The sequence below is a fragment of the Schistocerca piceifrons genome, chromosome 1 (genome assembly GCF_021461385.2).
Source record: "Schistocerca piceifrons isolate TAMUIC-IGC-003096 chromosome 1, iqSchPice1.1, whole genome shotgun sequence".
NCBI lineage: Eukaryota > Metazoa > Arthropoda > Insecta > Orthoptera > Acrididae > Schistocerca > Schistocerca piceifrons.
The window spans coordinates 495438601-495455481 of record NC_060138.1 but is presented as its reverse complement, the minus strand read 5'-3'; the positions used below and the strand labels follow the sequence as shown (position 1 = coordinate 495455481).

The 16881-nt window shown below is 41.2% G+C and overlaps 1 protein-coding gene across 1 annotated transcript in view; it reads right to left on the bottom strand.

Moving 5' to 3' along the window:
• LOC124795922 (DDB1- and CUL4-associated factor 1-like) overlaps positions 1–16881 on the bottom strand; it is a 252209-nt gene that overhangs the window by 117485 nt on the left and 117843 nt on the right. The window contains exon 8 of the mRNA XM_047260006.1: positions 6619–6735. Coding sequence (XP_047115962.1) covers positions 6619–6735 — 117 coding nt within the window. The remainder of the gene's footprint in view (positions 1–6618; positions 6736–16881) is intronic.

Genomic DNA, 16881 nt, shown 5'->3' with positions numbered 1-16881 from the left:
GTGTGTGCCCACACCCATGTTTCTGCTTCTTTCACAAGTACATGTTGTAATTAGATCCTTCGATCCTTTTTTGGGAAAGATATATTACACTGCTGTTTCTTGAGTTGGCAGCTCCATTATGAGATATTCTTTACAATGGTCTCATGTTTTTCCTTTGTATATCTTTGGTCTTCAAAAGTTGTTATGTTTATAAACTTTTCTGTGGTTTGAGTTGTTGCTATTTTTGCCATTCTTGTAAGTTATTATACTTCCAGATAAGTATTTTGGTACTGGAAAGTGCACATTTTACAGAAATCAGACTGTGTAAGTAGCTCTACAAACTGATTGGATGCCAGACCAACTCTATGAAGTGCCCCAAGACAGAAGCTCAAATACATGGAGACCCAGAGTGACACTACTAAAGAGTTCCAATCAAAACATTTAACTGAATGTGGTTCCATAGTTTCTGAACTGAGTGCTTTGTGTAGGCTTCAAAAGGACTTTGTTCTGTGTACATTCTGCTGAAAATGTGGTATTGAAATGGTACACCCTGGAGGCAGTAAAGGTGTGGCCAGTAAGCTTCAAATGTTTTGTGACTTCTATGGAGTAACTAAAACTGGATACTCTCCTGGATTGTCCAAGAAGAGTTTATAATATAATAGAGTATGGAATAAGGTGTATTGGGAAAAGAAGAAGAGCTGCTATTGTGGATTTGCCACTACCTCCAAGATTTGGTGAACTATACGCAGTTCCTTCTTGACAGCCTCAGTGAAGTAAGTGCTGTGTCTGTGATGAAAACAGTAGAAGGTACTGTGGTGTGCAATGAAGGTGACAGCCACACAGAACCTCAACACAAATCCTGACCTTATCATCCTATCAGTAGACAAAGGTTCTATCACTGTTGTTATGAATAGCACTGACTACCTGGCAGAAGGCCTCTACCAGTTGTCTGATACCTCAACCTATAAACTCTGCCACAGTGATCCCACCCCAGAAGTCCAACATAACCTCCAATCCCTCCTTCAAGCCCTAGGAACTTCCCAGAACCTCTTCCCTGAATCCATCTCCTCCTCACACCTGTGATATCCTGCACTCCCACATTCTACATGCTCGTCAAACTCCACAAACACTGCAATCCTGGATGCCTCATTGTAGCTGGTTACTGTGCTTCCATTGAAAGACTTTCTGCCCTCATTGACCAAAACCTCCACAATGAATTGCCTGAATCTAGCCTCTCACATCAGCCATTCCTTCAATGACTCTCCACCAACTCCACTCCTTTATCTTCTGGATCCTTATTCGTCACTGTTGATGACACTTTTTCGTACATCAATATCCCTCATGCCCTTAGTCTTGCTGCCATTGAACAATAACTCTTCCAACATCCTTCAGACTGCAAAACCACTACCTCATTCACCACCCACCTTACTAAATACATCCTAACACACAACTTTTTCTCCTTTGAAGTGAAGGTGTACAAAGAAACTGGCAGCATAGCCATGGGCACCCACATGGCACCCTCCTATGCCATCCTGTTTATGGGCCATCTAGAGGAAACACTCCAAGCATCCAAAAATCCCAAACTCCTGGTCTGGTTCACGTTCACTGATAGTATCTTCATGACATGGACTCATGGCCAGACATCCTGTCCTCATTCCCTCACAATCTCAACACCTTTTCTCTCATCCGCTTCATTTGCTCCTCCTCAACACAATGTGCCTGGGCATTGACTCCTCCTCTCGATGGCTCCATCCACACTTCAGCCCACACTAAACACACCAACCACCAACAGTACCTGTATTTCAACAGATTTCCTCCCTTCCACACAGAAAATCCCTCCTACACAGCCTGACCATCTCGGGATGGCTCCCTTGCCCAGTACACTGAAGGTCTCACAAAGGCCTCTACAGACTGACACTACCTCCCAGATCCAATCCGTTAACACATTTCACATGCCATAGGCCTGCAAACCCCCACTCCTTCCACCAACCCCAAAAACCAGCCACAAAGGAGTGTACCTTTCATCACTCAGTACCATCTCGGACTGGAACAACTGAACCACATCCTTCGTCAGGGCTTTGATTATCGATCATCATGCCATGAAATGAGGGTCATCTACCCAAGATCCTTTCTCCCCTCCTAAAGTGATGTTCCATCACCCACCCAACATCCACAACATTCTAGTCCATCCCTGTGCCATTCCCAATCCCTTGGCACAGGAATCATATCCCTTTGGAAGACCTGCCGAATCTGCCCACAAAGCACTCTTTATTCAAGTCCTGTCATGGGCTCATGCCACCTCATCAGACGTCCTGCCACTACCTCTGTGCAATCATTCTTCAGCTTTTTAAATTGGCATGGTTACCAAACATCTGACCAACAGCATCAACTGCCACTGCCAAACTATGGGCAAGAGCAAAGTAGACAGCCCTGTGACTCAACATGCACCTGAACAAAATGTGCTTGATTTCAATGGCTGCTTCACAACCAAGGCCACCTGGATTTTCCCTTCCCCCAACAGCTTTTCTGAACTGTGCAGATGGAAGTTATTCTCAAAACACATTCTCCGCTCCTGAAATCACCCCGTCCTCAATCTACGGTAACTGAGCATCCTCACACTTTCCACTCACTGTGCACTGCTCTCTGCCAGTGCAACTGGCCTTTTGCTCTTCTCTGCTCCTCTTCTTTCCATCCCCCCTCCTCTTCTTTCCATCCCCCCTATCTTCATCCCTCACAGCCTCCTGACACTGAACATGTCAGCCCTATCCCGCCACCTCTAGTCATGGCATGCTCCACCAGGTCACACCAATTCCTCTTCCCGTACCCGTACCCTGCCATCCCTCTCCCTTCCCCCAAACACTGGATTGTTGCTCCCTTTCAACATGTTTCTGTTGTTGTTTGGCTGGAACGGACAGAGGCAGCGGTCATGTGTGTGTGCGGTGTGCTTGCTCGTGTGAATGTGCATGCATTTCTCTTTTCTGAAGAAGGCTTTGGCCAAAAGCCTGTATGTAACAATCTTTTCATTGTGTCTGTCTGCAAATCAATGTGTCATCTTTATAACGAGTAGCAATCTATCCTCCTCCTAATAGTGAAGGTGACACTGATATAGCTGCAATCTTTGATGGGACATGTCACAAGTGTGGACACCTATCATTGAATGGCACTGTCGCAGCAAAATCCCTAGAAAATGTAAAAGTGAGGGGCATTGAATGTTTGGCAAGATTCTTCCATGGTTGCAAAGGAAGCAATTCGTATTCTGAATTTTTCTGGGTACAGTGGTAGAATGGAACCAGAATGAGTTCTCAGAAACTTTTGATGGTCAAAAGAGAATTATGTTACACAAACTGTGACATGGTTGCGAATAAAACATGACCCGCATATAGAACAAATTTCCTTTACTTTACGTCTATGGTCACAAATTGTTTTTGTCATCAGACTACTGTTTCAGTCTATAATGACCATCTACTGTTCTGTTTTACACAAACATGTCCTAACGTACTGCAGCCATAACGGTTTTGTCAAATGTTAAATGCAAAATCAGCACCAGCATCGCCAAATATATATAAATAACAGAATCATCTTGTCAGCAGCACTACTGTTCTATGGCAGTACCATTGACGTAAAGTACAGGAAATTTACAGAATTATGTTATAACGTTATGTAAAGGACCTTGGAGGAGGAGACTTGAAATGGTTTCCAAATGTGTTCGAAAATATGTCTAATAAAAATGCACTAAAAATTTAAAAGCCAGAGACTATTGCACATGTGCAAAAGAGACTGGAAAGTCATTTACATAAACTTATAAAGAATATGAAGGGTAAAAGTTCAGTGATGGCAGTCTCACTCAGGAAGAGGTGAGGAAGCAGCAGTTATATTATGGTTCAGTCATGAAAAGGAATAAATGTGATACAGAAGCCACGAGGATAGTAGTTTAGGCTATCTTCTTCCATAATGCTTCTACAGATGACAATCCACAGCTCGGACTTTGTGACAATAATGTAGATTCATGATGTCGATACAGGAAAGCACTTGCAACTGGTGAAGTTTATGTTCACCATCACTCCCAACCAGTTGCAATGCTAGAAGCAATTAATCCGAAATAACTGATCTAAATGACAGTGCTTACACGAGAAGATGCAAAATGTGAATGAATTTTCCAAACATTTGATATGGGAATGCCTGCCGAAAGCAATGTTTGTTGGATTCAAAACTATAAGATTATCTGATGCCACAATTTGTTTTGGGGACACGACAGTTAGCAGGTGTGAAGTTCTAGAGACAGTGAGGTGGGCCAGAACTGGATCAAATCTGTACGGCAGATGAACAACTGCCACCCTGATACACCATATAGCCTAAGTGTGGTTTTCAGGCAGAGGGTGTGCCCTACTTTGAACCTCATATGATGGGACGAACACTAGGAAAGAGAGATATTTGTTTGTTAGATTTTGTATTATTGTTCTTTGTATTATTGTTAATATCAATAGAAATCGGATAAAGATCCAACAGATTTAACTCGAGACAAGCACATGTGTTTCACAGTACACAGTTTTCAGGTTGTGAAATCAGAGTGTAGGCTCCTTGGTAGCCTCTATAGATCAACAGTAAAGGCAGAATGAGTTGTGCTCTTTGTAGGTATCTCATGTGTTACATGTCAAGCAACATCTAGTTACAAAGAACCATTTCAACTGTGCAATGAGCAAAACAAATAATATCCTTGATGTAGCTTATCAGAAGGAAACTATAGTACAAGTACTATCCATCAACAAGTAGTTTATAGTTCCACCACTCTTCCCTTAAACCCCTGTCAAATTTTCACTGTAGTTCTAAATTAAGTTTCTAGATGAGTCTTGCAATTTTTCAGTTACTATTTGCATAAAACCAATTGCAGCTCTTGACCATACTGTCAAGGCTTTGATAATGTTTTGTTCATTTTCCTAATTTGTCAAACATCGTAAAATTCATTTATGTATGCACATCTGTTACTATTACTAGTGAAGATATTTGTATTAAATTGATTTTTTTCTTTTTTTTTTAGCACTCAGATTTTTGTAAAAGACTTTCAATTCATATGATTATCTGATTAGATACTCCATAAATGTAAGACATACATATCGAAAGATTGCACAGAATGGAATCAGAGATCTAAAAGTCAAGAAATGTATTATCCAGCTGACTACTGTTAACTAGTTTTCTGGACATCACAAAAGAAAATAGTGAATTGGATATCGCACAATTGTTACTTCCAAAAGGGGCACTCAATAAAAAATGCAGATCCCTATTTTTCAAGTTAGTCTCCAGTCAATGTGGTGGCCTTATAAGCCACCTTACTGGGAGGTACCAGTCTACTGTCCGAGATTGCAGTCAACGTCGTGCTGCACCAATAACCTCCCCGTCATCCACGTATTGCTTCCCGTAGAGCGCATCCTCCATTGGGCCAAACAGATGGAAGTTGGAACATGCAAGATGCAGGCTATAGGGTGGACGAAGAAGAACAGTCCAACAGAGATCTGTGAGCTACTCTTGGATGCGCAGAGTGTACGAGGCCTCGCATTGTCACGGAGAAGCAGAAATTTGTTTGCATTTTGGTACCAATGAACATCCTGAAGTCATTTCTTTAATTTCCTGAAAATAGCACAATAAACTTCAGAGGTGATCATTACACCATGAGGGAGGACATCAAACAGAATAGTCCCTTCAGAATCCCAGAAGACCAGCGGCATGACTTTATTGGCTAGGATGCGGCTTTGAAATTTTTCTTCTGAGGGCGCCACTCCATGTTTCTGGTTTGAACTGATGAACTGATGTTTCATTGCCTTTGACAATATTAGACAAAAAAATGTCATGAGTAGCCTCTTAATGTGCAGGCAATTTTGCACAGATGGTCTTTCGTTGTTGTTATTATGGTCTTCCATTAGGCAGTGAGGAACCCAGCAGTACTCCAACTGTTGGACGAGTGTGTCAGTATTACCAACAGAGATGCCCAATTGAGCAGCAAGATATTTATTTGTGATCTATCGATCACTGCGAATGGTAGTGTCCGTGTCCGTACGTTCCAATATTGTGGGAGTCACAGCTGTCTGCAAGTGGCCGGCACGCGGAAGATCAGATAGGTATACGTGACCTCATCGCAATGACGACAAGATGCCTCACCCAATGATTCACCGTGCTTCTGTCCACTGCCAAGTCTCCACAGACATTTTGCAAGTGCCTACGAATATCTGTGATGCTCTGATTTTCCGCCAAAAGAAACTCAGCGATAGCTCTCTGCTTCGAACACACCTCCGTTACAGATGCCATTTTGGGGGCTATGTATAGCGCCACTACCTATCAGATCTTCATGAAACTATAGAGGCTCACCATGGGAATATTCCACAATATTCCACAATAGAACCCGCATTTACTTATTAAACACCCCCTGCAGCTGTATATTTCTGTGGCTCAGTCCATCCGGCACTCTCATTTAGAGAAGATCTCCAAATCAGAGAAAAGAGAGAGACTGCTGTTTGCCCTAACTGCACTAAACAGAGACTAGAATGAAATCAGCTTCACTATATGTTTCAACTTATAAATGAAGATGATACTTATTTTATGCAATACGTGCCTGCATTTTAAACACTATTTATTCTAAAGATTCTGTACCTGGAGTGTTTGTTGTACTTGCTGATCTGGCAGGTGTAGTTAGAGGTGGAGACATGACACTGTTTTCACCACACTCCTGATTGTTGACTAACTGTTTATGTGATAATTCAGAAGAATCTGGAAAACAGAAAAAAAAAGCTGGTCACGATGGAGTATAGCAATCACAATGTTGCTATCAGCAGTAAATGAGTATTATAATTATTCAGCAAACACAGTTGCATTCATGTGTAAGTTATTGCTTTTTATTTGTAGATGACGGGTTTGGATTTTACTGTAAATATCATCATCAGATCTACATTCCTTGGTGATACTAGGAATTCCTTATGTGGAGCAGACCCATCCACACTAATGTTGAGAACACTGCGGCTGTGTTATCAATGCCAGCACGGATGGGCCTGTTTCGTGACAGGGATTCCTACTACCGTCAAGGAAAATAGATCTGATGATGATCTCTGCACAAGATCGAAACTGATCATCTACAAATGCAAAGTAACAGTCCACACACTACACACTTGTCTTTCCAATCACACACAGTTCTTCTACTCTCATTTTAAACAGAACAAAGAATTATAATTCATTTTCAAATACAATATCTGTAGAAACAGCTTTTAGAAAAAGAAATGGAATGGAGATAATTCACAATTTACCTTTCCACAGAATCACTGAATCACTTTATAGTTATATCAAATTATTAAAAAAATTACATTCTTGCATTAATATTCCCAATAAAATACCACTCCCTAATCTACATAAGGATTTTAACACAAGTCTCTTCATGAAACTGCAACCATTTATAAGCAAATAACGGTAATTTCAGCAAATAAATATATTTTGTTTTCGAACATGACATCACTGCCGATCATCAGTTTCGTTTTACCCAGACATGTTTCAGCACTTTTTGTGCTATCTTCAGTGGGTTATTTCATTTTCTTTTTTGTTACATATTAACATTTAGAGAAACGCTTGGTACAAAATATCTACAATTGTGAAATTATATAGATCATTTGTTTACAGTTCCTCCTCAGCTACTACTTCTCTTGGTATATTGGCATTGAATTCAGGTGTGTTTAGTTTTTCTTGTTGCGTTATGATGTGTTCAGTGTCTGTTATGATATTTTCTATTGTCTTGTGGGACACCATTGTGTTTATGTTGTGTTTGGGACCCTATTCAAGTAGGCTGCTTTGTTGTTCAGATAATGTAATGCCTGTTAGATTAATCAATCTTTTGTGAAAGGGGTGTTTGTTGTATTGGTGATTGGGTGATGGGACTGGGGGGTGCTTGTGTGGTTTATCATACATCCCAACAGATGAAACAATCAACATCATGGAAAGAAACCTCCAATTACAAGGATACATACCCACAACAAACACACAAGAAATATCAGCCATATTCAAGCTCATCGCAGAGCAAAACAACTTCACATTCAACAACAAATTTTACTCTCAACAAGATGGACTACCCATGGGATCCCCAGTGGCCTCCTAGCTGACATTTTCCTCAATCAGATAGAAAAACATATCTTTTGGCAAAATAGTAATACTTAACAGTACAAAATAAGATATTGCTACAGATAAGTAGATGATATAATTTGCTTAACACATGAACCACAACCTCACATAAAAGAACTTCATGACAACATAAACTCCATCCACCCAGAAAGACAGTTCACCACTGAAACACAAACAGACAGAAAACTTAATTTCTTAGATCTCACCATACACAAGAGAAACTACAAACATGAATTCACAATCTACAGTAAATCTATGACCACCAGCACCATTATTCACAACCAACCCAATCACTCCATAACTCACAAAGAGGCTAGCTTCAGATACTTACTACACAATCTGCACAAAACACCCATGAACAAACATGATTATACACAAGAACTGAGCACAATAAAACAAATTGCACAGGAGAATGGATATGATGCAAAGAGAGTAGATAAAATAAACCACAAAATACAAAAACAAGCAACACACAGCCATGAAATCCAAAAAGAAAAACAAACACAACACAACAACAACAAATCAGCAGACAGTAAGCAACAAATGGCACATAATGACTTACTACAGCAAAGTCACACACAGGGTGGGTAATATACTATAGAAACAAGGACTCGACATAGCATAGAGAACCAACAGCACAATACAAAGCAAACTTGGAAGAAATACCACCAACACTGACAAATAGAGCCAGCTGGTATATACCACCTTACTTGCAACTGCTGTCAATCTGTATATGTGCGCCAAACATGCAGGAATTTCAGAACCCGGTATACAGAAAATCTCAGAGCACTGAAAAGCAATGCTCACACTCAACATTCGCAGATCACCTGATAGCACACAAGCACCACCCAACAAACACTGAAACTGACTTACAGTAGTAGCAGCTTATACCAAAGGTTAATGATAGAAGAAAACTAATGAATACACATCACTGTGCAATAAATCCCTGTTTGTCACAATTGAAGAACTACACAAATAACACCTATACCAAAACTACCCATAAAAAAATAAAAGAAGCCACCCATCCTCTCTTTCTCTCTCTCTCTCTCTGTGCCCCAGTTCTGAAACACACACACACACACACACACACACACACACACACACACACACATCAAACAACACAAATGCCAAATACATTTCAAACTTGAGTGTCTCACACAGACAAACATGCCACAAAACAAATTAATACTAAACAGCTACCACAACACGTAATAGCAGCAAAAATTCGTCCCACGTTTGAAAATTCGTAGAAATTGCATTGTTGAACGACCATAAGTCACAGAAATCAGCGATTCACCACGCCGAAACATATGAGAAAACAATACAGCATCAAAGCCGTCAGTTACACACAAAAAAGTGTGTATGTACTCATTTCCATTCGTAAATGCATAATAAACAGAAAAATAAAAATTATGTTTTGCTATTTGCAGATGACAAGTTGTAAGTTGTGTAGCAGACTAAGCTACCAATATAAATACCCAGTACCTTCATGTAGGTTATATAAACTAATGCATACGTCCACGCTTTTGCCAATTAAGTTATAACTAGAACTTTAGACATGATGTAATAAACAACATACAGTGCATCAGGTCGTTAATACATATCTCAACTGTGAACTGTAAACAAATGATGTATAATATTTCATAACAATTATTCATTCACAATTGTAAATATTTTGTACAAAAATTTCTCTAAATGTTAATACGTAACAACAATTTTAGAGTAAGAAAATAAAATAACCCACTGAAAATAGCACAAAAAGTGGTGAAACATGTCTGTTTTCATAGCAAGCATGTGCATAAGAAGAATCGCAACACCACAAGATGATTACTTCTATTACAATGTTATGTTACTGATTTAATTCAACCTCCATACACAATGTTTATGAAATGTGTCGTCATAGAATATATATGTTACATGAAATACAATTCCAGTTTTCTGTTTAGATGTCTCAAATTTTGTGGACCTCTATCAGCTCCTAATTACAAAAGTTGTTTCATGAAACTTGGTCATATATGTTTGAAGGATTGTACTAACTTATATACAAGGTCACTTCTGTGTTACAGTAGAGGCTCTTCCGGCAGTGACTGAGCTCACTAGTAAAACTGTGGCTCATATCAGCACGAATTACATCTGGCACCTGGGTTCAGAGGCCATTCTCGGTTCCTACAGGTGACTGGCTACTTTGGTGAAGATAGGTAGCCTCGTTCACAGTGCTGCATCATTCCTAGAATCGAATGTGCGGTCCTCTGGTTTGGAACGGGGTGGAAAGCTTAGACCAAAGGTTCATATGACTTTGTGACAACCTTGGAAAAAGATTTCTCGAACTCTGCTACTGAGTGAATAGTTGGTTTTTTAGGATATAGAAGACCTGATAAGACACCTTAAGATTTCAGACAGGGAAGAATATTATTCCCATTAATTAGAGCACACTTGTCATGGCAGATTAAAGGAATAAAATGTTAATTTAGTATTAGTTAACAGCAGGAGCCTCTATGGAACTGTCTACAGAGTACTATGGACAGAAAGCTGCCTGAAACAATATGTTGAAAGCAATGAAATTCTTTATTTCCATTGGAATGTCCGAGAGGAATTCCGTAAGTCATGGCAACTATGGTATATCTTGGGATAATGTGACAACATAAAAATTCCGCAACTTGCACTGCACCGCTACGGCAGGGTGCATCTGCATGCCAACAAAAAATTGAATTCCAGTACAGGAGGTCATGGTAAGGGTTGAAAATACACACACACACACACACACACACACACACACACTTGGACTCTGTGTAAATTTATTGTGCACAGGTACAAATGGAACAAAAATGAATCAAAATCAACTACTGTGCTTGAAAGTAGTCTCCCCATGCATAAACACAGCAATGCCAATAAGGGGGAAGGTGCTGAATGCCATTGGTGTTGCCATCAATGTGTGTCACCTGTCACCAACACACCATGAGGACATTCGCCCTGTTTCAAAGCACTTCCCATGCAACCATTTCCTCAGTTGTGGAATGAGGTCAAAGTCGCATGAACTGAGTTCTTGTGAGCAGGGAGGGTGGGGGAGGATCCATCTTGTAGCATCGGCAACCTTACACTGAATGTTTTAATTGATAGTAGAGAGCCACAATTGTATGTGGTCACAATCTGCCTGTATATTTTGGTAATTTATGCTGCGGGCTTTTGAACTTATTTACTCCGATTACAGTGATGCCACACATTTGCACTATATACTTACGGGATATCCCTCGTATACTGCAGAGAGAGATTGAACATTGGTGGCAGAGGTGTGCTTACAGAAGTGAAAACTACAGTTCCATGAACTAGTGTCGAACAAAAGGCCATTCGTACCTCCCTTGTAACTGTGACTTCAACTGTATAAAGCTGACGAATTGAAAACAAGGCAATGTCTACACACCAAATCAGAGGGTTACAATAATCCAGGAAAGTGCAAATACTAATATCAGCATCATTGACACTGAGCAATACATGACCAGAGATTACAAAAGCTTCTTCTCCAGTTTGATAGAACCTGTTACTCTGACAATCAAGGGAAGCTGAAAGTGACAACATACGGAATCACTGAGTGCCATGAGAGCAGTGTGACTGTAAACACTATTGCAAGTAGTCTGGTTAGTGATCATCCATTTGAGATCCAACAGAAATGTATTCTTAATTGGTTTCTTAAAAAACATTATGATGATGATATACCAACAAAAGCTCCAAAGATAAAGGGCACTGCGAAACATGGCATCCATTAAGCACCATCATCACTGATACTTTGAAGAACCGATGCAGAAATATGGATTGCAAAAGGAGAAACATTCAGATTCAGAAGGTGAAGTCTGAGAGACGGATTAAAAGTGCAAATGTATTAGTCACACTACTAAAGACATATCCAAGTCAAAATAAATACTGTTTCTATCTTGCTAACTTGCTTTGGGGTCTCTTATTGTGAAATTGCACAATTTAGAATACAGTGACTTCCAAAATGGCAAATACAATTTTTAACAATATAAAGCAAGGTTAAACATAAGCATAATAGTTAGCTGCACACAAAAAATCCATATAATAAACTAAATAGTTTCAGATGTGTCAAATAACTGATTTTCTCAGAAGTCAAGTTGGTGGACTTGCGCTGTTATGGAAGTCATGGCTTCAACTGTTCTAAATGCCTTACCTGAAAATCTGAGCAGCTACTTAGAGAAACAACTCGTGAAAATAACATTACATCTACCAGTGTCCAACAACCCTGAACTTCTCAGCTCCGTTAGCATAAACCAGGGAATCCCTGATCGTAAGGCCATTATAGTATCACAGAATACAGCCGTAAATAGGAATATAAAGAAAGAAGGCAAAAGGATAGATTGCTACTGGTACACACCACAAAGATTATGAGTTGAGTTGCATACACACTATCACATAAGCAAGCACACATGACCAGCATCTCTGGCAGCTCGGACCAGAATGCAACTGTCACCCTGAGTGGCAATGTGAAGTGGGGCAGAGAAGGGGCAAGGATAGCAGGATACAGGTGGGGGTGGAGAGAAGAGTGATGGATCATACAGGGACTAGATGGAGGCATGAGAAGACTGTCAGGTGCAGTGCTGGGAGGCTGTGAGGCAGGGAGCTGGGAGGAGGCAGAAAAGGAAAGGAGCGGGGAAGGGGAACCACAGGCAGTTGCATTGGCAGAGGGCCAACTTCCATCTAAGCAGTTCAAAAAAGCTGGTGGTGACGGAGAGAGAGGAGCCAGATGGCCAGTGAAATCAAGCATGTTATGTTCTGCTCCATATTGTGCCACAGGGTGATCAACCATGTTCTTGGCCACAATTGGCAAGCGTCCATTCATCCAGCTGGAATGCTGGTTGGTTATCACACCAATGTAAAACGCTGTGCAAGGATTGCTATTATATGATGCAGCTGCTTTCTCAGGTGTCCCGGCCACTGATGGGGTAGGATGTGCCTGTGACAGCACTGGAATAGGAAGTGGATGGATTGGGCAGGTCTTATGCCTGGCTCTTTCACAGGGATATGATACCTGAGGTGGAGGATGGGGGACTGGGATTAGGAGTGGCATAGGGATAGACTAAGGTAATGTGGAGGTTGGTGATTGATGGAAAACCACTTTAGGAGGGATGGGAATGATCTTGGGTAGACTGACCCTCATTTCAGAGCATGCTGACTGGTAACCAAAGGTCTGACGAAGGTTGTAGTTCAACTATTCCAGTCCAGATTGGTACGGGGGTGAAAGGGGCACTCCTTTGTAGCTAGATCTTAGGGGAGATTGGAGGACAGTGAGTGTCTGGGGAAAAGTTGACAGACTAGGTCTGGCAATAGTGCCTGTCTTTGAAGGCCTTGGTAAGACCTTCAGCTCTGCTGCAATCACTGCACAGATTTGTATATTGGTAAGATGACCAACCAGCTGTCTACCAGGATGAACATCCACTGGCAAACTTTGGCCAAGAGCATGGTTGACCACCCTGTGGCACAACATACAGCTGAATATAACATGCTTGAATTCAATGGCTGTTTCACAATCTGGGCCACTTGGATGCCCCCTTCCACCAGCAGCCTTTCTGAACTGCGCAGATATGAGTTATCCTTAAAACACATTCTCCACTTACAAAATTATCCCAGCCTCACTCTGTGGTAACCTGTTGTCCACACACCCTACACCCAACATTTTCTGTCCCGTCTGTCCAATCACCTCCTCCCTATTCAAGCTCCCTCACCCTCTGCCAATGCCAATGCAACCGCCTGTCTTGCCCTTCCCTGCTCTTCTCCTTTTCCACTCCCCCCCCCCCCCTTCTCCCAACGTCCCCACAGCCTCCAAATACTACTGCACCAGGCAGTCTTCTCGTGTCTCTATCTAGTCCCTGCAAACTATGCCAAACAGTGCTGCACCCTACAAACTCTCCCTCTCCTCTGTCCCACACCTGACTGTCACTCAATGTGACAGTCACTCTTCTCCACCCCCCCTCCCCCCACCTGTATTCTACTTTCCATCCCCCTTCCCTGCACCACTCCAGATTTCCACTCTATGTTGACAGTCGCTTTGGTCAAAAACTAAATGCGTAACTATCATTTCATTGTGCCTGTCTACTACTCAAAGGGTAATCTATACGGTGATTAGCAATCTATCCTGATATTCCAACGTGGGGTTTTCACTGTTTGAAGAAATGTAGGAAGATATTTCCACTCAGCAAGAGTGACAAGGAACAGATTTCACATTACCTGAGCGGTCAACGTGAAAATTACATCCTCAGCAATGACAATGTTAAGCACTAATGGACAAAAATGAAGAGTATTGTACAACATGCTTTCAATAGATATGTGCCAAGCAAAGTTGTGAGGGATGGGAACGACCCATCATAGTTCAACATCAGTGTTAGAAAGCTACTATGAAAGAAAGCCACAACTCGAATTCAAATGTAACCAAAGTCTCACAGCCAAACAAAAACTAAACAAAGTAGAAAATCGTAAGGAGTTTTATTCTTACGTTACATCAGAAAAGGGAGCAAAGCCATATGTCCTGACACATAGTGACCATACTGGCATCACACACACACAGACACACACACACACACACACACACACACACACACACACACAGAGACAGAGAGAGAGAGAGAGAGAGAGAGAGGGGGGGGGGGGATTTCAAAAACACTAAATCTTTTTGCAAAACTTGTTTCTCCGAGGAGTGTCATACTGTTGTTCCTCCTTTCAACAGTCACATATGTCAAAATGACACAATATCGAAATAACTGAGCACCGTATAGAAAAGCAACTGAAATTGCACAGTAGATGAAAGGGTACTGAACCTGATGAGATACCAGATATCTTCTAGACAGAGTACACAAAAGATCTTGCTCGTCTTCTAGCAGTCACGTGCCTTAGACCAGGAGAAAAGAAGTGTTTCTAATGACTGGAAGAAAGAGTGCATTATTTCCAATTTCCAGATAGGTCATTGAAAAGACACACAAAACTATAGGGCTATACATCTCATGTCGTCCCCCCCCCCCCCCCTCCTTTGAGCCATGGACCTTGCCATTGGTGGGAAGGCTTGCGTGCCTCAGTGATACAGATAGGCGTACCGTACGTGCAACCACAATGGAAGGGTATCTGTTGAGAGGCCAGACAAATATGTGGTTCATGAAGAGGGGCTGCAGCCTTTTTAGATTTTGCAGGGAAACAGTGTGGATGATTGACTGATCTGGCCTTTAACCAAAACGGCCTTGCTGTGATGGTACTGCGAATGGCTGAAAGCAAGGGGAAACTACAGCAGTAATTTTTCCCGAGGGCATGCAACTTTACTATATGGTTAAATGATGATGGCATCCTCTTGGGTAAAATATACTGGAGGTAAAATAGTCCCCCATTTGGATATCTGGGTGGGGACTACTCAGGACGACGCCATTATCAGGAGAAAGAAAACTGGCTTTCTATAGATCGAAGTTTGGAATGTCAGATTGCTAAATCGGGTAGGTAGGTTAGAAAATTTAAAACGGGAAGTGGATAGGTTAAAGTTAGATATAATGGGAATTTGTGAAGTTCGATGACAGGAGGAACAAGACTTCTGGTCAGGTGAATACAGGATTGTAAATATAAAATCAAATAGGAGTAATGGAGGAGTAGATTTTATAATGAATAAAAAAATAGGAGCATGGGAAAGCTACTATGAACAGCATGGTGAACACATTATTGCAGCCATGATAGGCACAAGGCCCACTCCTACCACAGTAGTACAAGTTTATATGCCAACTAGTTCCGCAGATGACGAAGAGATTGAAGAAATGTATGGTGAGATAAAAGAAATTATTCAGATAGTGAAGGGAGACGAATATTTAATAGCCATGGGGGACTGGAATTCGAACAGTAGGAAAAGAAAGAGAAGGAAAAGTAGTAGATGAATATGGACTCGGGGTAAGGAATGAAAAGGGAGCCGCCTGGTAGAATTTGGCTCACAGCATAACTTAATTACAGCGAACACTTGGTTTAAGAATCACAAAAGAAGGTTGTACATGTGGAAGAGGCCTGGAGACACTGGAAGGTTTCAGATAGATTATATAATGGTGAGACAGAGACTTAGGAACCAGGTTTTAGGTTTTAAGACATTTACAGAGGCAGTTGTGGACTCTGACCACAATCTAGTGGTTATGAACTGTAGATTAAAACTGAAGAAACTGCAAAAAGGTGGGAATTTAAGGACATGGGGCTGAATAAACTGAAAGAATCAGAGGATGTTGAGAGTTTCAGAGAAAGCATTACGGAATGACTGTTAAGAACGGGGGAAAGAAATACAGGAGGAGGAGAATGGGTAGATTTGAGAGATGTAATAGTGACAGCAGCTTCAAGTGTGGTTAGCTGTTGAAGTTCCCAGTGCGTACTTTTCTAGAAGAGTGAATCAATAAATTGTTTTCTCCTAGGTACATCTGGTATATCTCACAAGAAGATCATGAAGGTGAAATCAGAGAGATTCGAGCTTACACAGAGGATTACCAGCAATCATTCTTCCCACAAACTATACACGACTGGAATGTACCCTCCAAGGCACCCTCTAAGAAGGTTTATGTAGTAATTCACCGATTACTGTTTTTTGACTCTGGGAATCTTACACAGGCCATCCTATCTGATGGGTGTAAGACAACACCAATAGCCATCAAGGTGTTCTACTTGCCAGGCATAGGCATAAGCTTGTAGCCATGAAAGGGTTGACGAGGCTTAATTAATCCTGAGAATTAGCTACTCAATTTG